This window comes from Nothobranchius furzeri, chromosome 5 (genome assembly GCF_043380555.1).
Source record: "Nothobranchius furzeri strain GRZ-AD chromosome 5, NfurGRZ-RIMD1, whole genome shotgun sequence".
In the NCBI taxonomy this organism is placed as follows: Eukaryota; Metazoa; Chordata; class Actinopteri; order Cyprinodontiformes; family Nothobranchiidae; genus Nothobranchius; species Nothobranchius furzeri.
In genome coordinates this window covers 32,731,150-32,744,677 of record NC_091745.1, presented here as the reverse complement: position 1 = coordinate 32,744,677, position 13,528 = coordinate 32,731,150, and the positions used below count along the sequence as shown (strand labels likewise).

Genomic DNA, 13,528 nt, shown 5'->3' with positions numbered 1-13,528 from the left:
ACAGGGCGCAGCTCTGAAGGCTTCCATGATGTCGGCTAGTGTAAACACAGGTCGCACACGTGATGTCAGCATTTTTTTGTCCCGGAAAGTGACGTTGCGGACCTTAAAACTCCGGTTTTGTCTGTCCACACGCAGACACCCAAAACGGAGAAAACACAGATCTTCACTTTGGCCGGAGTTTTTAAAAAGATCCGTTTTTGTGTGAAAAAACTCCGTTTTTGTGTGGATGACAGGCCAAAACGTAGAAAAATATCTACGTTTTGGCAGATCCCCGGCTACGTGTGGACAGGGCCTGAACCACCTGTAAATGGTTCAGGGAGGTTTTTCTCAAACAAGTGAAAACCAGTTCAATGGCCTAGAAGTGTGAGTGTTTGCCATGAGATGGGGATATTGGGGTTCAAATCCCAGTTGGGTCATATCAAAGACTTAAAAACATGGGACCCAATGCCTCCCTGCTTGACACTCAGCATTAAGGGGTTGGCTTAGGGGTTTAAACCACTGAATACTTCCTGAGCACCACCATTTTTGCAGCTCACCCCTAACCCACAGGAATGGATCAAATTTGAAGGACATATTTCACCGCACACCAGTCTGTGTGACAACTGATGGGACTTTAATCTTAAAATTTTAAAATATTTAAAGACTGTTGTAGTAGTCTAAGTGTGAGTAGATGAAGGCGTAGATTTGGCATGGACGGAGGTGACGTGTCCCCACCAACATCCAGCGATGACCAAATATTCTCCACCAATAATTTGACCGCCTCCACTTAAAGGGACTTTATGGAGTTTTGAATTTTTATGCTCGCGATTGCCCCCTCAGGCCAAAAGCGTAACGGCAGCTTCAATAGTAGGCTCGTGCACGAGGCGCGCATGCTGTACGTGCACACTGAGACAGTCCTGTGTGTGTGTGTGTGTGTGTGCGTGAGTGCGTGCGTGCGTGCGTGCGTGCGTGCGTGCGTGCGTGTGTGTGTGTGTGTGTGTGTGTGTGTGTGTGTGTGTGTGTGTGTGTGTGAGTGTGGCCCGGAGGATAGAGGACAGGAAAACACGCAGTTAATTAATTAAATAATTTGGTTCTGTACCTTTCTCTTCAGCACAGCCGACAAAGGTTTATGATGGGTCAGTCCTCCTGCATGCTCAGATCATTCCCTTCCCTTGCTTGAAAAATTGTTCCAAAATGAAAGTTGAACCCACATCTTTTTTATCTGTGAATTCAATGCCGTTCGGCGAGTCTCAAATAAAAATGTGGGCGTCTTACTGTAAAAAAAAATATACCAATAATGTAAAAAATAAACTCTAAATAAATTATGTTCACATCCAGAATCGAACCTGGGTTTTCAGCACGGGACTCAGACATCTTACTAGGTGAGCTATAGCACCAGTGATGTCTTTTGTGTCTGTAACATTTATATCCTTGATGACAGCTGAAACAATGAACGGTTCGGAGTGAAAATGGCTATTTTGTTGCTAATTTGCAGGAAATATCTAGAAGAAAGTATTCTCCGCTAATACTGTATGGGGGCAGGGGCCAGCTAAGGGTCCTCAGAAATGTAGCTAGGTTCATCACTAGGCATTAGGAACAGCGACAAAGTCGCTGAGTTGGCACTACCTCACTCTCTGCTGCTAAAGCTACTGATAGCAAATGCTACGGGCTATGCCTGAGCATGAACGCACATGAAGCAGCCTGCTCGACCCGAGCATCTCTCTTTTTCTGTGATTTTACAGAAAAACAGGCAATCACAGTAAAAATGCCAGGGCTCATTCTACAGGACCAGGGCATTGCAGGAGAATGCATGAAGAAGACATTTATTATTTCTATACATGTTTTGGCTGTCACACTTCCATAATGTCCCTTTAAAAACCACAAGCCATTCAATGTCTCGTTACCCTGGAGGTGCAGAAAGAAATGATTTTCTCTCCTCGAGTCCTACTTCTATGGCCAGTGTGATTGGCTGTGCATGCTGTTGTGGGAGACTCGCTTGAGACAAACTACGCCACTTTTTAACAGCGCCAAACGTTCCAGTCACATGCAAGACTTTTGTTTTTGCAATGAGGCGTGAGTGACACGTTGGGCCAAAAGCAAGTTGGCTTGCATTGATCTTTTCGTTCTTCCGGGATCCATGAGACGACTGGAAAGGGAGGAGACTTAGGCTCCCTATTAACACCACCGTTACTTCACATTACAGCAGTCAAGTTCCCCAACAACCAACCCAGTCACTTCTGGTCATCACAATAAAATGGTAAATGGCCTGTGTTTTGATGTAGCGCCTTCTAGAGTCTTGGAACCCCCCAAGGTGCTTTACAACACAATCAGTCATTCCCTCATTCACACACTGGTGGGGATGAGCTACGATGTAGCCTCAGCTGCCCTGGGGTGCACTGACAGAGGCGAGGCTGCCGAGCACTGACACCACCCGTCCCTCTGACCACTTCGAGCAGGCGGGGGGGGGGGGGGGGGGGGGGGGGGGTGTCTTGCCCAAGGACACAATGACAGTGACAAACTAAGCGGGTCTCGAACCTGCAACCTTCCAATTACGCTGCGAGCACAACTCCTGTACCATTGTCACCCCATAAGCAATAAAAGCACTGTACGCCACATCCTGTCTGACTGAGCCAAAATAAGAGTCTCACAAAAGTACTTTGCATGCTTCACCCCTGACAAAATAAATAAACATCCTCGTTTAGCAGCCCAAATAACCCAAAAACAAAAACAACTGTACAAAACCCTGCCAGCAGCAGTAACAATGCAACAATGGAAACCACTGCATACATAATTATGCAAGATAAGAGCACATACCCAAACAAAGGAGCCTTAGCACAGGGGAAAGGGGGAAATAAATAAAACAACCTACATGGCAACGAGACATTACCCAACCCACACACTTCCGGTCGACACAATAAACAACACATTCTCACACCCTAAGCGTCGAAAAATGATGCGTGTGACCCAGCGTCAAAATACGACGATCAGAGTGCCCCAGCACATCGGAAGAGGACGAGCAGGGACACGTGTCACCGCTGGCATACGTATCCGATGCCCGCGGTGACACGGACATTATTCCTCAAACCTCTAGCAATTTAACTTTGCCCTCACCCCCATCCTAACCGTAACTCAGTAATTTTAATTGAGCTTTGCATGCGCAAGCTGGTTAAGGTTAGAAGTTAGGGGTGAGGGGAAGGTTAAGTAGTTCACAAGTCGGTCAAATGTCCGTCTCACCGAGGGCGTCAGATACCAACACTCTGTCCCTGCGCGTCCTCTCCCGATGTGCAGGGGCGCCCTAATTGTCTTATTTTGATGCTTGGTCACATGCGTCATTTTTCGACGCTTTGGGTGTGAGAATGTGTTGCAATAAAAGCACTGTACACCACATCCTGTCTGACTGTATTCATCAAAATAAGAGTGTCAAAAAAGTAATTTACATGAGGATGGAGGCAAAAAAAGAAGAAGGTTGAGGACATAAGGAGCTATTTTCCAAAGTAAGTCACTTAAAAGTTAAGTGCTAATGAAATGAGTCCATCATGATGACGTTATTGGCAGCGCTAGGCTTCAGTTTTATAAGTGCCCACCGATTTCAAGAGCAAATCTACGCCAATGACAGAGAACTGTCTCAAGTTCAGGGCATGACAGAATGGGACTCAGCTTGGCAACGTTCCTGAGATGGAAGAAGGAAGAGCTAACAAGAGAACTGACATGAGAATCCAGAGTGAGAGCTCGGTCAAAGGTCACATCATGATTGCTGACAGAGGATTCCAACTAGAAGGGTCTACTAGAGAGTAGAGAGTCTCCTCCTTTAGGAACCAGCTTGTCTGGGGCACAGATGATTATCTCAGCCTTGTCTTCGTTCAGCTGCAGAGAGCTCCCACCGTCCAGCTTTAATAGAGTCTAAGCAGGTGTGTAACAGCTGCAGCTTCATAATCTCATGAGGCTTAAAGGAGATGGATGTTGTTTGCTGATATTGGTTCTAATAAAGATCTAAAAAGTACTTGACTCTAGAAAGTCACGTTTACTTTTATCATTCTTTGTAATTTGTAGATGATTACAGGAAAGCGTCAGAACTAAATAAGAGTTGAATGTTTTTAGTGTGAGTGTCTGTCCTGACATACCGGTAAACAGTACCTGCAGTTTTCTGTACTAAACCAAATGAATAAATAAAAATTAAAGTGTAAACCTGCACAAAGCAGGAAAACCCTGATTAACAAATATCTCCAGATCAGCTCTGAGATTTTGGCTTTTTATTTTCATATTTAAGTTATTTATTGCTACACAGACATTATTCAGAAAACTAATTCTCTTTTTGTGGATGTTCAGGTGTGTGAGATGGCCTATGTGAAGCTCCATAGCCTCCTCCAGACAGTGCTGTGTTTGAGCTGGGAGGAGGTGTGCTTCCTGCTGGGGAAGCTTGGTGCCCCCTTGTGGCCTGAGAGTGTGACGGCCAAGCCAACCAGCAGCCAGTCGGAGACCTTCTCCCAGCTAGTGCCTGTAGTTCGGACCCTGCTGGACCAGCACGCTGACCCCATCGCCTTGCAGAATCATCTGCCTAATCTACCTGTTACAAATGGCAGCTCCACCTTCCCAGAGGATTTGAAGGCTTACTGTCGCACTCTGGAGTGGCAGAGGTTTTACCAGCAGAAGGTCTGTGCCTCACTTGACTTTGTGTATTTATAAAATGCCATCGATGATCTTTTTGTTTAGGGAGTCTAGAGACTCTTCTGTCCTGTTTTCAGCAAATGTAATTAACCATCAAAAACTCTATGGTACACACACACACACACACACACACACACACACACACACACACACACACACACACACACACACACACACACACACACACACAGATTTCTGTACTCCCATTTTATGACCTTTGACCTGAGATTTAATTAAGAAGCTGTTGCAGGTTTAGATCTCATCTCTTAGACGTTTGAGTGTTTCCAGCTGACATAGGTAATGGTGGCAGCAACGGAGGATGGTGCAGGGTGTGGCAGGAGTAGCAACCGCTCTCTTGGCGTTTGCTCTATTTTACAACTTGTCTGGGCTGACTTCTTTTTTTAATGATTCAAAAAGCAAAATTGCACTTGCCCAGAACCATACTAACACCCTACAAGTTCTGTGTGTGTGGGTGGGGTGGGGGTGGGGGTGGGGGGGGTTGGTTATGGAGATTACACCCTAATTGTGGCTTTCATCTATCCAACGCTACACGGAAGAGTCGAACTAGAACTCGGTACCTAACGCAACAAAGGAATGCCCTGATGATGTTCATTTGCATATTGATGTATGGTGACATCCATCCATGCCCTGGACCTGCTAGCATTAACGTGGAGGGAAAGAGAAACTCTGTCCCTGATGAGATGCGCAGTGCAGGGCCCTGCAGATGGAGGCCTGGGGTGCAGGCGTGCGGTTCACGGCTGGGGTGGAAGATATGCAGTGTGGGGCTTCCAGGATCGAGTTGCCAGTCTGGGGTGGAGGTGGGTTGGCAGAGGAGAGTATGCTTGGGCCTTCTGCTCGGGCGGTGGCAGTGCGGCGCGGACTGGTGGTGAGGAGTTCAGTGGGATCGGTGAAGGCTGAAGCGCCGGCGAGGAAGGGAGGAGTTCCTTCGGCACTGCAGGCAGCACGGGCTCCAGCTTGGCAGCTGGATCGTGCCCTGGTGTCTAAGCCTGCAGGCGGGCCTGCTCGGCTTAATACGTTCAGCATGAAGTGGCGTTCTGTGGATTATTTACAACCTGAAAGTCACACTGAGCCTGCGACCCTGTCCAGATCAGATCTTCGAGAAGCAGGGAAGAGCAGTCGATGGTCGACAAAGCAACGAAGGAGCCTGTAACATCTGGAACAAATCTTATATCAACTAACTCCATTGCATCGGTCTTTGATGCTTTCACTGCCGTCATGGTAACATCTAGAAATCCTGTTCTAAAATATCATAGGAAGAGGAAGCTGTTCAGAACACTGAATCAGTCTAAACTCATTTGGGATCCAGAAACCAAGCCCAGAGGATTACTACGTGGACATGTGAACATTAGAAGCATTGTAAATAAAAGGGAACATTTGGAGCATCTACTCTATAATTCTAACATCGACTGCTTGGACATTCGGAGTCCTGGTTAAAGCCATCATCAGCTGAAGCATTAGTAAATATGCCTGGTTTAGGAAACATAGGGTGGGCTCAAAAGGAGGGGAGTATTGCTGTACATTAAAGATACACTAACTTGCCAGCAGTTATCCTGGCATAATAAGACTACACTGGAAATAGTTGGAGCACAAATGACCAAAAGAAATGTCATTTACTCTTATTTGTGTCTATCACTGCCCATCCTCTAAAGTAGGTTTTTATGAGCAGTTAGAGTTACTGAAATCTTGTGATCATGACAAGGAGATCATCATCATGGGTGATTTTAATATAAACTGAGATGACAAAAGGAAATAAGAAGCCTAAAGCAAATAATGGATTTCTATCATTCTAAGCAGCTAATAGATCAACCCACTAGAGTAACAGAGAAATCACAGACAACCATAGACATATTATTTACCAATAAGCCTGATAGGATAGCTAAAACACATAACTTTGTGTCTGGCCTCAGATCTAACAGCATTTTTTTCTCTAGGAAGCGAGTAAAACAAAGATATGCAAGGCCCCACATCACCTCCAACTCACATACAGCCATACCAACAACTATACATACACAGAAAGATGATATCAGTAAAAAAACTAGGAAAAATAAACTGGGACGACATTTTATGTCATTCAAACATTGAAGCAAACTGCAAGGCTTTCTCAGAAAAACTTAAACAGGTGATCTTTTCTTTAAACTCGGCAGCCAAATATAGGCCACAAAGGAAAGCAAATTCATTGCCTTGGCTAGATGACAGTTGCTATAGCCTACTAAAGTCCAGGGATCTGCTGCTCACACAATATTTATGCTGTGACAGACAGAAATTCACACAGGCAAGGAATAATGCTACCCAGTCTATACGAAAAACTAAGGCAAAGTTTATTATTACCATTATGCAAACTGCAAAAGGAAATAGTAAGATAATATGGCAGACTATTCAAAAAGTTCTAGGTAAGAAAAGATAAGTGGACCTACTGAGCTGAGCACAAACACTGAAGTTATTAGTGATCCTAGGATGGTTGCAAGTTCTTTTTTTTTTTTTATAGAAAGTGTAACCAGCTTTACAAATCTTTTCCTGTCCCCTTCTATTATTCCATGCCCAATTAATGAAGATTTGCCCACCTTTCATCCAGTTAATGCAACTAATGAGGATAAATTCAAAATCATTACAAAATTTAGGTGTTCAAAGGCAATGGATACACTGGAAATTGACTCTCATTTTCTTAAGACACGCATTGAAACATTAGTCCCACCAATAACATTAATGGTTAACCAATCCATCAGCCAGTGTAGAGTTCCCTCCTCTTGGAAGGAGGCAATTGTTACACCAGTATTTAAGAACGGGCTATCGACCTATCAGTATTCTACCCATCGTGTCCAAAACTGTAGAAAAATGGATTGCTGTTCAGTTAACTAGCCATCTAGATCAGGGTCATTTTCCACTGGCCCAATGCCAGTTTGGTTTTAGGGCTAGACACAACAGCTCTTTGTTTCCTCATAGAGCTGGTCAAGAGTCTATTAGATACAAATCCACATGTGGGAGCAGTATTTTTGGATTTAAAGAAGGCCTTTGATACTGTAAAGCATGAAATTTTATTGAACAAACTCACTTATTTCAACTTCTCACGAGAACTACTAGGATTTTCTCAGCTCTACCGGAGGTAGCCAAATGGCTCCTTGGTTTGAAAATCACAACCCAATCACTGACAATTAGCTGTCTTTCATTTGTAAATGTAGCCATTCTCTGTGCAGAGCACAGACAATGGCCCATTGTAATGTGGAGGAATGTTGGGTACCTTGAAAATTCTCAGTCATTTAGGTTGGCCTCATTTCGTTTGCCTCTTTAGCCCTTAAAAAGCCCCAGTAGAAAATGACTCACAAGCCCTTTTTACAAGACACACTGTGCCGGCGAATCAGCATAACATTACCGCAACAGTGTGTTCTATAAACACGCCATGCTGGCATGGCGTTGTGCGAATTTTGCTGCATTTGTTGCGCCTCGCTTGGTAGTAATATTGCAGTAATTGTCTGTCCTATAAACAGTGATTGCACCTTGGCACAACAGAGGAAGATGTCAAATGACGTAGCAAACGTGTGGCGACCCCTGACCGAAAAGAGTATATAAACCACGTAAACATGGGAAAGTTAGTAAACAACCAGCGGACATGGCTAATTGGAGTGACAACGAGATCTGTGAACTTCTGTCTTTACGAGCAGAGGCAGAAGTAGCCAGACCGTTCTCAGGAACTGTGACGGACAGCCACCTCTCTGAGGGTTTGTCTAAAAACTCAAGCAGCGTGGCTTCAGCCAAGACAGAGAACAGATCACGTCAAAACTCAAAGGATTGAAGAAGTTTCACTTTTCACTGTTTCGTTTTACATGCAAGTGCAGCCAGGTAACCTGAAAAATAAATCCTGTTCAGATGCAGCTGATCACCTGAAGCCTTTTCAAGAGTCTGGCTTGTTTTCAACAGCTGAAAAGCAGCTTCATCACAGCTGTTGTGAACCTTCTTTGGAACCTGGACAATCGAAGCCTGCATTGCAGTTAACCTGCATTATTCCCCCAAAACTGTTTGAGTTGCAATAGAAAACATTCTCAAAAGGCTTGTGCATTTGAAGGTTTATTGTTCTAATAAAACTATAATGTTCTCTTGGATTGCCTGAGCATTTTGTGGCTCTTTCGTAAAAAGGGCTTCTGTTGAATCTGGTCAACGGAACTTGCCCACCCAAAATAAGTTATGACTGACTTTGTGAAGTTGTGAATGCAACATCAGCTATAAAGGCTACAAACATAGTAATTTTAAAAAAATCACATTTCACAGATGCCTGTATGCATCATTATATCCTGCATGTAGCCTCTGACTAAAGACACTCTTGTTGAGTATTCTTGTCCCTGGTTTTTCTCTTGCTGCCTCTTTACCTGACTGCTTGAAAAACACAGGCAAGAGGGGGAGGTGAGGGGAGCACCAGCATCTCCTGAAGTGATTTACAGAACACAAGTGATTAAGAATGCTAGGTGAAAACAACGATGCCGAATGGCAGCTCTCTGGTAGATTGAGAGGGATGGAGGCAATTGGCAGAAAAGTTACTCGAGGCTGTTTTTCAGACACTGACCGAACATAAACCCTCTCCCCAATGTTAAAGGGACTGTGCGTGTTTCTAATGTAGCTGTTTATGTATTTGGTTTACTAAAGCTGTAATGCGAAACAGGAAAATATATCATTTTGGTGTTTTTACCTCAAACGTGTAATAAATTAGTTAATATTTCATTTATGTATTTGATTTAATTTAAATGTATTTTTCCAGGTTCAGCCCACAATGGAGCAATACGAGCTGGACACTTTTGGGAGGAGTCACGACATCATGTCCAATTTCTGGAACTCGTGCTTTGATGACCTGATGAGTATGGCATACAGGTGTGACAAGGACAAATCTGACAGCAAGTCTAAGTTCCAAGTGAGTTAAATAACCCTCTGGTATTCTGATGATCTGAACTTTGCAGCGGTGTGCTTTCAAGGGTCCTTGTTAGAGAACAGGAAATTTAACATTAATCAAATTAATTGCATTTCTTGCAGAAGTGCTGTTTGAATGCTGGGTGCTGAAATTTTTTGATGAAACAGCTTAACTGAAGCTTACACTAAGCTAAAATGTCAAAATGAGCTGAATGTATTTGATGATTTAGGAGCAAAAATCACTAACAAGTGTAATTAAGGCCAAAAAGGTAAGTGAAGAATGGAGAAGAAAACAAATGGCTGGAACCTGAAATCTCTCAACGTAGTTTAAAAAACTGGAAAGCTGAAATGTTTAAACACTTGGTATTTTAGTAGGAATAGTTTAACAGTTATTTTTTTTATTAGCTGAACTGTGAAATTAGAAGCTTAAATAATTTTAAAATTTGATGTAGCCATCAAAGCTTGAAAAGCAAACTGTTCTGAAGAGCATCAAGAAAAGTATCTGTTTAATTACCGTTTTAACTCAGAGGAATGTGTTAAGGTGGAGCAACAATAATCATTTAAACCATAGTACTATCAAAAGAGTTGCAATAAATAGCAACCAGCTGTGATTCTGATGTTGCAAAATGGAGATATAGCTGGTTGGATAAATCTGCACGCAGCATTCAAACAATACATGTCTTGTAAATTGTTCTTGGTAGAAAATAATATACTGCACCATTACCAGGATCTGAACTTCCACATAACAGTAGGAGACCCTTTACATGTTCAGCCTGTATGAAATCTCTGTGACCAATTATAATCAGGAATAATAATTAGAGATGGATTTTTAGTCAGTCACACTTTTAAAGTTCAAAGAGGTGAAAGGATTATGTGAAAAAGTGAAGGACTTGAAGCATTTCTCATGTAATAGAGACATAATAAGATACCTTTCGTCAAACATTTTGACAGGTCTATTGTTCTTTGACCTTTTTGAACTTTCAGTCCTATTGTTCATTTTGACCCTTGACCTTCCCCCCCTTTCCTATCATCAATCAAATGGACAGGTGTATTGTTCAATGACCCCCTGACCATGCCCCCCCTTCCCTATCATTAATCAAATGGACATGTGTATTGTTGAGCGTCCAGATGGCTTAGACCCCCCACGCCGCATCATCAATGGTGTATTGTTGAACGTCCAGATGTCCATGATCCCCCACGTCATAGGCTAATGTGTGTAATGGCGCGTGAAGTTTCTTATTGTGTTACCCCAGTGGTTCCCACAGCCCCCTCCCTTCTGAGTGTAATCCTATAGTGGATAACTCTTTAAAAGCTCAGATCGTGTCCGAATGCTGGAAAGCCGAGCTCTAAGAAAAAATGATGAACCACGAGGAGATGCATGAAGCACCAAGCCACGAGGAAGAGGTGTCTACCACATCCGACGCTTCAACTTCAACTCAAAAAGTGAAAGAAGAGAGCGTGGATACGCCGCTGTCAAAAACCATGCTTTGTGAAAAATCCATCGCTATACATCAGATGCCAGCTGGAATTGGTGCTCCCCGCAAATCTACATTCTACATCTGCAGAGTGCAGGTTCCTCCGTTCGGCGGTAAAGAGATCTTGGAGCAAATATGGCAGTTGGAACCTTACGGCTATACTGGTAGTTTTGGGTACCGGTTCAGCTATGACACTAAGGAACTGTGTCTAATCCAAAATGTGGCTGAGGGCGAACCTCTTAAATCCTATTTATCAAACTCACCAGCGGTTCTCTCCTACAACGACTGGGCTGTGCTCAGGCTGGCTGTTCCACGCAAGGTGTACAGAGATGATGATGAGAGACCTCGTCCGCCTGTCAATTGCAGCGGGCCGCAAGCTCTTCCAACGTTGGATGAAATCCAGAACGCTGTGACAGCATTCAGCGCTTCATGGGAGGGGGAAGAGGATGCGGATGGAGAGTGGATGTTCAAGGCCTCGGTCCGTGTGAGAGGATTTGAGCTCTTTTTTGTGCTGGAAAATGTGCATTCTGTATGCGGAATTTACCGCCTTCTACAGGTTGTACCTTTCGAAGCCTGGTGTGAAAAAATAAATTAAGTGGAGGATCGTATTACTTCACTTTTTCGTACCAGCCGCTGTTGGAACGACATTCTGACAGTGCGAAAAAAGCTGGAGTTCTAAGACCTGCCTTAGGAGGAGGAGGAGGAGGTCGCATCATACCACGCCCCCCCCCCCCCCCCCCCCCCCCCCACCCAGCACTAGTTATAAAGAGCTTACAGTTAGAAACCATTTCATCCAGACGATCTCAGGCATCAGCATGACGGGGTTCTACAATCAGACGACCCTTAAAGACCTATGGAGCCCACCACCGAGCTGGGTACTAACGGATTCATCACCACCGAGATACAACACCAGTCCGAGGTCCAGATCGCTACCATCACCACCACCGCCGAGATACAACGGCAGTCCGAGGCCCGCATCGGCGCCACCGTGTTTTCCAGAGGATAACCTACCACTACTCCCCACCATCATGGAGGTTCCGGAGAACGTACCATTCAGGCCCTGGGTCGACGGGGCTGATCCACCTTTGGTGACATCAAACCCTGAGCCGCCGCCAGGTCATGAGGAGGAGGAGGAGGAGGTGCAACCCCTCGACATCCAGAGCACCGATGAGGAGCCTCACCGTCTGCCTGACTGGGTGTTTTCAGAAGACAAAGTAGACCGTGTGAAAATGGGTCTTCTTCACTTGGTTAACATGGCGATCAAAGCTCACTTACCAACCATCTGCCACGGATGCAAGATCGATCACCCCAGTCAACGGCAACACGAATGTCTTTACGTAGCTGAAAATGAATTATTTTACGATTTTCACTTTACGGACATTATTCGCAGGGTTTTAACACCTAAACTGATTCCGGCTCTTCAAAGTTTTCTCAGTCTGCACGGCTTCCAGCCTCTGGACACTGAGATTCTGTTCACCATGGCTGTGACGCAGCTGCACGGATTCAGGGCTGTGATGCCCATTCACAAAGACATTTTTCCGGTGTACGATTGCCTGTCCAAAGCTGACCTGGACGCGCTGTCCGGGGTGGTGATGGAGTGATCGAGCTGCGGAGGGTCTCTTCTACAAATTTATTATTATATTTGACGACAGTATGATTAGATTTTAGTTCTGACTAGTGTTTAGATTATATTTGACGACAGTATGATTAGACTGTGATTTTATTCATTATATTTGACGACTGTTTTTAGTTCTGACTAGTGTTTAGATTATATTTGACGGTTGTTTTTTACAGTATGATTAGATTTCTGACTAGTGTTTAGATTATATTTGACGACAGTATGATTAGACTGTGTGATTTTATTCATTATATTTGATGGCTGTTGTTTTTTACAGTATGATTAGATTTTATTTCTGACGTTAGCGTCAATAGATTTTAGTTCTGATTAGATTGTGTGATTTTATTCATTATATTTGATGGCTGTTGTTTTTACAGTATGATTAGATTTTATTTCTGATGGTAGCGTCAATAGATTTTAGTTCTGATTAGATTGTGTGATTTTTATTCAGCTGTGTGTACAATTTATGAAATAAAAAGAACTAATGAAAACAAATATGCATCATTTTTGCCAACCATTCATCAGAGATGGAGGAGGTAATGAAAAAGGTTTATTTTACACCAGAACATCAGGGTAGTTACGGTGGTGTGGAAAGGTTTAGAACCGGTTTACAACAAGATATTGGGGAGAAAGTTTCATCGGATAAGGCTCGCGATTTTCTCTCAGAACAAGACGCCTATACACTTCACAAACCTGCAAGAGTTCATTTTCCGAGAAATAAGGTTTTTGTCTCAGGGCCGCTAAAACAGTTTCAAGCTGACTTATGCGACATGCAGGCCTTGTCAAAATCAAACGATGGCTTTAATTACCTATTAACCGTCATAGATGTATTTTCAAAGAAAGCCTATGTACGAGCCCTGAAAAACAAATCGGGGAAAGA

The 13,528-nt window shown here is 43.7% G+C and overlaps 1 protein-coding gene across 1 annotated transcript in view; it reads left to right on the top strand.

Annotated features, from left to right (window-relative positions):
• The window catches only part of nbeal2 (neurobeachin-like 2), a 458,076-nt gene that overhangs the window by 323,798 nt on the left and 120,750 nt on the right, over positions 1 to 13,528 (top strand). The window contains exons 38-39 of the mRNA XM_070551909.1: positions 4,306 to 4,629; positions 9,410 to 9,559. Of these exons, the coding sequence (XP_070408010.1) occupies positions 4,306 to 4,629; positions 9,410 to 9,559 (474 nt within the window). The remainder of the gene's footprint in view (positions 1 to 4,305; positions 4,630 to 9,409; positions 9,560 to 13,528) is intronic.